The 7,309-nt window shown below is 46.6% G+C and overlaps 2 protein-coding genes across 3 annotated transcripts in view; one reads left to right on the top strand and one right to left on the bottom strand.

The window, feature by feature from the left end:
• Positions 1 to 1,695, top strand: part of SARC_10285 (hypothetical protein) — a gene marked incomplete at its 5' end in the record, with an annotated part of 13,912 nt that extends 12,217 nt beyond the window's left edge. Inside the window, one exon of the mRNA XM_014295680.1 lies at positions 316 to 1,695. Within this exon, the coding sequence (XP_014151155.1) occupies positions 316 to 417 (102 nt within the window). The remainder of the gene's footprint in view (positions 1 to 315) is intronic.
• Positions 265 to 6,766, bottom strand: SARC_10284. Of its 2 annotated transcripts, none has more exons than XM_014295679.1 (3): positions 5,630 to 6,766; positions 5,213 to 5,405; positions 265 to 4,502 (listed from the first exon to the last, which is right to left on the bottom strand). In XM_014295679.1, exons 1-3 carry the CDS (start codon positions 6,757 to 6,759, stop codon positions 1,851 to 1,853), a joined length of 3,975 nt encoding a protein of 1,324 aa, XP_014151154.1. In that variant the 5' UTR covers positions 6,760 to 6,766; the 3' UTR covers positions 265 to 1,850. The 2 variants fall into 2 exon arrangements, with proteins under 2 accessions (XP_014151154.1, XP_014151153.1); XM_014295678.1 differs by having other exon boundaries at positions 5,213 to 5,402.
• Between the last annotated feature and the right edge of the window lie 543 nt (positions 6,767 to 7,309).

Raw genomic sequence — 7,309 nt, 5'->3', positions numbered from 1 at the left:
TATATATATATATATATATATTATATATAGTATATATATTATATATATATATATATACTATATATATATATATATATATATATATATATATATATATATATATATTGAATGCAACATCGAATCTGTTTAAGTTCCATATCAGTTCGTGCACTCAAACCTTATAATCAGTCAAAATGCACAGCCGGATACTTCTTCCGGTAGATTATTCGAAACCTACAATGCTCGGTTGTTCCTAAAATCAGTCTCGACCGCGTGCAACATCCCACTTTCCTTTTTTTTATTACTTTAATCTGTGCTGATACTGATTATACACAGGATAAAGGATACGTGCTGATGACGATAAGTGGAGACATATTCCAGGTTGAGCACGATGCAAATGTGCCCCATCCGTATGAGTGCGGCATTACCGTGGTATAGATGCACATCTAGTAAAGCCGCTACGAATATATAGTTGCCTAATATTTGTGCCATACACAAAATGCTGAACTATGAACAGTTGGTAAAACGTATCTCTCACAACGGCCGCACCCTCTGGGTTGTAATTACAATTATGCTGTGGAGGGATCGATGCATATCCCGATACCTATTCTTTCCAGTATTGTATTGTGGTGCCATCGATAAACCGAAACAGAGCAAAGCAATGATCCGCGGGGAGGTGTCTGGCTATCACCCGAGCTCAGATTGCGCTTTCCGGTTGCAGTTGCCATGCTTCAAACTCGGTGACACTCAGTGGTTTAGGTAGACGCTCGTGGACGCTGCCGACCACCGTTGAACTAACGTCGCAAGCCCCTTGGGATATTCTCCCTTGACTTGTGTGCGGTCTGTTCGGACCTGACTGGCACTTCATAGATTTGCGCATGACCGGCGTAGTCGTCGTAGATCATGGGATTTCAATCTAAGAGTGTCCTTGTGCGAGTGCGCTTATAAACGCAGTGTGGTGGCGGCGAGAGCAGGCTCTCTGTACCGCCTATTGCGTCTCGCTCACCACACCATCTGTCGCCAGACGCGCAGTTGCACCACTACTTAAACCCCACAATCCACCTGGAACTCGCTGTTCAGCAAACGTTCACCAGCTAATGCTCGCTAATTCTATCAATGGGAATGGGACCATGATCATGGACGAACAACATTATCTGTGCCTGTTATAAATTGCACAAATGATGAAACGCTGCTGAACTCAACACGTTGTCGGTGAGCGGCGCAGCGGTGGTGCAGTGTCGATGGCAAGATGCTTTTCGGACACTCTGTAGAGGCCTACAAGAGTACCCAGTCAGGCATCGAAATTTTGCCCTGCAAAGGTTCCGTGGAAGATATCACAAAGAAATTATACCACGATTTGATTCGCATGAGGCCGTTGAGGTGCCATCATATCAGCCAGTTGGAGCTGACCTATGAATCGGGACATGATTCTAGATGCTTTGCAAATAGCACAAGGACTTAAAGAGGTTGCAGTCTGCCCCGATTGCTTTCGTTTGGGATCGAAGGGTGTGTACCGGTCAGTTGCTGTGCAAGACTGAAGAGAATACCCAACCTGCAATTCCGTCAATATGCGAACATGTTGATTTATGCCGCAGAAGTGCAAAAACTATGGAGGCCCGAAGATTATTGCCACCGATTTAAGCATCGAGAAGCGCCTCATAGATCAAATCTTCTCCTTGTATTTAAGGAATCTTCCAAAATAAATATGGTTGTTACTTTACAAGCAAAAAAAAACGCTCTTGTCAGCTAAGCAATACTAAATCCGAATGGTTCATTTGTATTACGTTACTGTATTTATCGAACGACAGCGATAGCTGGCCTGTGTTGGCTATAGATATTGTTGGTCCGTAATTTAATATGTTGTCAGACAGCTAGCACGCTCTCGCACCTCGCATAAGTGTGAAGCTCAAGCGATTCTCAGACCCTTTGGAGTCCTCTTTCTCCATCTGCTCGGATTGTACCTCTTCCATCCTCTTTCCCGGGTAGTGCATACAGTTAATTTGCTTAATTGACAAATCCTCGTCGCTTGCAAACGTTTCACTACTTGGCGTCAGCCCACTGAGAGCAGTACACAATTCCATGGTTTTATCACGATTGTGAATTTCTGTACCTTTCGTCGCTATCCCCTTAGGCAATATCAGAGAATCCTGTGTTGAGGTCGGTATGCATGTTCCTTTCATTTTGCTTGTCGGGGCCGATACACACGGCTGAGAGTCATGCGTACCCATGCTCGCCCGGACAGACACACCTTCAGGATATCCCTTACCTATAATCGTAGGCACCCTTGCATCTCCGGTTTTTGCTCCATCCATGACTGACTGGATGACTCTTGCGTCGACATCGACGAAATACTCGCCATCCTTCGTAGATATGTGGGGTACCTTGTTGTCTTCTGTTTCGGTCTCGGTAGCTGTTGCTGTTTCGGTCTCGGTATCAGCTTCGATCTTGGTTGTCCTTGTGATTGCGTTAAAATCAACTACACCGCCATGTACGTCCTGTATTCTCACCTCTGCCAAGACATTGGCACGCCCAGTAGCGCTTGCGGCAGCATTCTTTCCCGCCTCCCCTATAGGTGGAGTAGTATCCGAGTCGCAAGCATGTGGTTCCGACAAGGTTTCTGCGGCTTGGCGTATTTTGCAAGCAGCATAGAAACCTTTGCCCGACTTTCTCCTCGCATCCGTCAGTTGTATGGCTGGAGGTGGACTGGAAGACGGCGACGATGTTGTAAGGTCGATCACATGCATGCATTGTACACTCTCGTTTCCAGCTTGACATCTCTCGAACAATGATTCTGTAGCAGAGCAATCCTTTGCCTCAGATACCTTGTCATCAGTATCTATATATGTTTCAAGCCTATTCTTCATATGTTTCAAGTCTATATTTTTATCATGAGCGTTTCTCGATTTTCCCGGAGAATTGTTCGCGTTCACCGCGATGGACGATGGGTTACCTTCATCGCACTCGCTCCCCTCTGACGAGGATGATATGACCACACTAGCGATGTACCGCCCGCCCTCTCCCCCATGCGCACTGTGATAGTCTGAAGGCTTTTTGTAGCTGAACAGTTGTGCGTGTGTGTGTGGTGCAAGTTGTAGTTGTGTGTGTGATTGCTGTTCCGTGTAAGTGACCCCTTGCCTTTCGCCGTGCGTTCGTGTTTGCTCGCGAGTACGTGGTTTTGCACCATATCCTGTATGTTGTGGGGCCTGAGTTTGTCCTCGATTCTGAATCCGTGTCCACCGGCTGTCATCCAAGGACAGCGCTGCCGGTGGCAGTGTGGGTTCGCCATCTGACTCGGATGCGCTTTCACTGCAAGACACCACCACTTGAGCCTGGCTATATCCTTTTTTACCCTTTGATTTGCCTTGGAGTGCACCTCGACCGCTCGTGAATTGACCTTCTGCCCCAGCTCGCACCGCATTGGTTTCTGTGTGCTTTCGTTTACGGCCCTGAGTTACAACAGCGTCCATGTCCATCCCAGTCTCCTCATTCGTGTTGATCGTGTCGTTCGAGGCCTTTTGTCGCACGTCGTGTGTGGGCTGTTGTGAGTGTGTGCCAGGTGTTTGCTGTGTCACATTGTGACGAAACACATTGTCACTCGTGCCTTCAGTCGTCGTCATATCCGTGACGTGACTACTTTCAGTCCTGCCTCTGTCATTCCTATCTGTTCTACTAGCACGACCCACATCGATAGACATGTCTCGAGCGATCGTCATCTTACGCGTGCGCGAACTTGTGCGCGATCCCAGCTGCACGGGCTTCTCCTTGACATACTCCACGTGCGGCCAGGCATCCAACTCAAACCGTACTATGCGGTCTATCTCCACATGGTCGGTTTCCAGCCGATACCTACTAGTCGCCAGAGATATATCATACTCACCGCTGTCGGCTGCCCGAATCTCCGCAGCTAAGCCATCGTCATCCACATACATGACCTTCACCAACTTGGGTTGTGGCAGGAGTGCCTGGGCCGTGACATCGAAGGCTGTGAATTCCAGTTCGCTCAGTGTCCTATTTCGGTACCGTGTGGCTGTGTAAGTGCGTGCATCCTGTTCGGTGGTGGCGGGTGGCGGGCACAACAGCGCAAAGCGCCAAGTCGACGACAGCTGGCGTCTCTTATGGACGCTCTGGTGCGTATCAGTCGCGTGACAGGTTATCATTAATGGCGTACCACCTTCCGCGTTTCCGCCGTGTTGTTGAGGGGTGTGTGACGCGGACAGGTTGCTGTGATGCTTCAGCATAATCGACTTGCGCAACCGCTCGGGACTAGCCACACAGTGGCACCCGCCACTCGAAGGGCCGGCTGGGGAACTACCCAACACCGTCCTACTACTTTCAGCAGAGGTAGATGCCGATGGAGAGTTGTATCGCGTTCGTGCACCCTTTAATGAAATGATACTTTTTGAGCGCGCTGGGTGAGTATTGGACGGTGCTGCGTGTGAACTGTTGTTCTCTGAAGAGAAATTCGTAGTGGCCTCGTCTACATACTCTGGCGATCGTTTGGGTCGGCGAGAACGGCACCGACACTGAATAGATGCGAGAGAGACAAGAAGCTTAAGTCAGTCTACAAAAATAGGCTACATTGCATACGCACCTGTAGACGTGAAAAGATAGGATTCATTTGTGTACTATCGACGACAAGCAATTATGTGGTCACAGATTAATACTAAATAAATACATCTTACACAGATGCTTTTTGCTTTGATCGCAAGCCTGTGCCTGCTATGCATCTAAATTTCATCAGATGTAGCATGACTTCAGTGCCAAATAATGCAGCTAAAAAAAATATCAAAGACATTTAAAGATCTTAAGGTACGACTCAAGCAGGCGCGAACGAAGATGAAGTCTGTAAAAAGCTACAAAAGACCTTTTTCTGAACATATGTAAAGAAGTACACCATGGTCCACGGTGCGCAACTATCTGATATGCATCCAATAGCCACGTAGATCCGTAAAAAAACTACCAGCATGTGATCAGCGAAATTCGCATGCAAATAGTTCCTCGTCCTCTTTGCGATATCACACCGCAGTGACACGCACGACTACAAAAAGAATCTCAGTGAATGGCTGGAACGAACAGCGCGAATATACATTCAAATAAATATGCGATACCTATAATTGCACCTAGAAAACTTCGAGAGCGTGCGAGTACACATGGCAAGATAGCACAACACCTTCAGTGGCACATAAACCGAACAAGAAGCGTAGAAATACACCTGGCAGACTTGGGACAATACCTTTGGTTGCACATAGACAGCCACGTGTTTGGTAGGCTGTGCCTTCATCCATTTATTGACCCAATGGATGCGCTGCAAGGGCAAGGGCGGTGTAGCTAGTTTCCTTTGAGTGCTGAGGACCCGTTTGATCGCGCCTGGCACAGTGCTGGTGTCGATTTCCGAATCAGGCCTCTCGGGTTGGTATATGAGGCTGCTATGGACCAAGAAAAGTGTGAGTTCACGCATGTAAAGAATAAATGCAAACGAATTTGAAGTTGTGGACAGAACACGCCTCTGAGGCTTTACACTGCTTCTAAAAAAGGTAGTCTGACGATTGACATGCACTAGCTTTTAACACTACACAACAACCCGACAAGACCAACATTCGCAAAACAGACCAAAACCAGGCCACTACAAACACCAAGCTCGCACGCATACTTTGCGTCCATTAGCTGCTGCACTATCCTTTCGTACTGATCGGTTGCCTTGACCTGGCTGCGTTGCACCCTCCCTGCAGCTCGAGACTTAGAATGCGCACTGGACCTCTGCTCATCCGATAAGTTTGTGTTGCTATCCGTTCTGTTGTCTGCTGAGCTGGATCGATCGCTTGCACTTAACCGCTCAATTCGTGAGCTAGCGCCTACACTATTGCTTCTGTTGGCACTCGCCCGCAGGCCATGTCTACTATTATGTCTTTGGTCATCTGGGTTTTTGGCTGTTGGGGCGTACCCTGTAGCCGTGTTCGCACTTCTTGTACCGATATTGTCTGGATCACTTTCAATCCAACTTGCATGAGATGCGTCAGACTCCCCTTCCGCACCGCCATCGCTATTGTCCGCACTCGCCCGGCCCTTCATACTTCTCGTTCGTGCCAGTGCTGGCTGTCGACAAGACTTCGACGTTGCGAGTGTGTCCGTGCGTTTGTGTGAAGCCACAGACACGCCATCATACACACATGTATCACTGCCGTTGCTAGAATTCGACCGGCTGAGCGTCATCGTCGACGAGCTTTCGCGGTAGTCGATGCGAATAGACCGTCTCGGTCTAAGCGATTGCTGTGTTGGTTTCTGAATCTCTGGCCTACCTGTAATATGTACTTGCACGCCACTCTCGTCAAAGCCTTCTTCCCGGCATTGATCCTCTCGAGCTAATTTGCCGTTTGAACTTGTGCGCGCTTGAAGCTCCACGTGCCTTATGTGGCTCTCAGAGCTGCAGACGCTGCCACCGGTGCTGCTGGCGGTGCTCTCGCGCGCACTTCGGTCATAAGGTGTGCTCGATTGTGAGGACGGCTGTTTACGTGTCTGTGGATCTATCACTGTCTGTGTTTGTATCTGCGCGTGTGTGTTCGTGGGTGGATTTACACTTATATTATGCAGTGTGGCACTGGGCTGTGATTGTGTATTTTCTTGGCTGTGGTCGGGCAGCTGTACTCGGTCCTGCTTAGGTTGGTCAAAGGCATTGGCTGTATTGATCTCGCACGTGGCACATTGGCAGAACTCATTCTTCAAACCGAAGAAATGCGACCCATAAAAGATCAACAGTTCATCGCCGGGCGATATAGGCCGCATCACCTGTCATTGATGAAACGGCGAACCTGTCAGCCTCCGCCAGGAGTATACACACAAAAATCAACGCGTACGGGTAGGTGCTGGCTTTGCGTTCAGATCAAATTGTAAGCATGTATCTTAAGCGTAAAAGTCTAAACTGGCGGCAAATGCGCTTACATATGTAATACAATATAATATATATATATATGTATTTATTTATTAAATATATACATAAACGTATACGTATACGTGTACGTGTACGTGTACGTGTACGTATATGTATATGTATATGTATATGTATATGTATATGTATATGTATATGTATATGTATATGTATATGTATATGTATATGTATATGTATATGTATATGTATATGTATATGTATATGTATATGTATATGTATATGTATATGTATATGTATATGTATATGTATATGTACATGTACTTGTTTATATATATATATATATACATACATACATACATATACATATACTATATAATATATATATATATATATATTATGCACATATATATATATATATACATATATATATATATATATATATATATA

Source organism: Sphaeroforma arctica (assembly GCF_001186125.1).
Source record: "Sphaeroforma arctica JP610 unplaced genomic scaffold supercont1.1196, whole genome shotgun sequence".
Taxonomy (NCBI): Eukaryota; class Ichthyosporea; order Ichthyophonida; genus Sphaeroforma; species Sphaeroforma arctica.
This window is presented reverse-complemented; position numbering and strand designations above follow the sequence as displayed.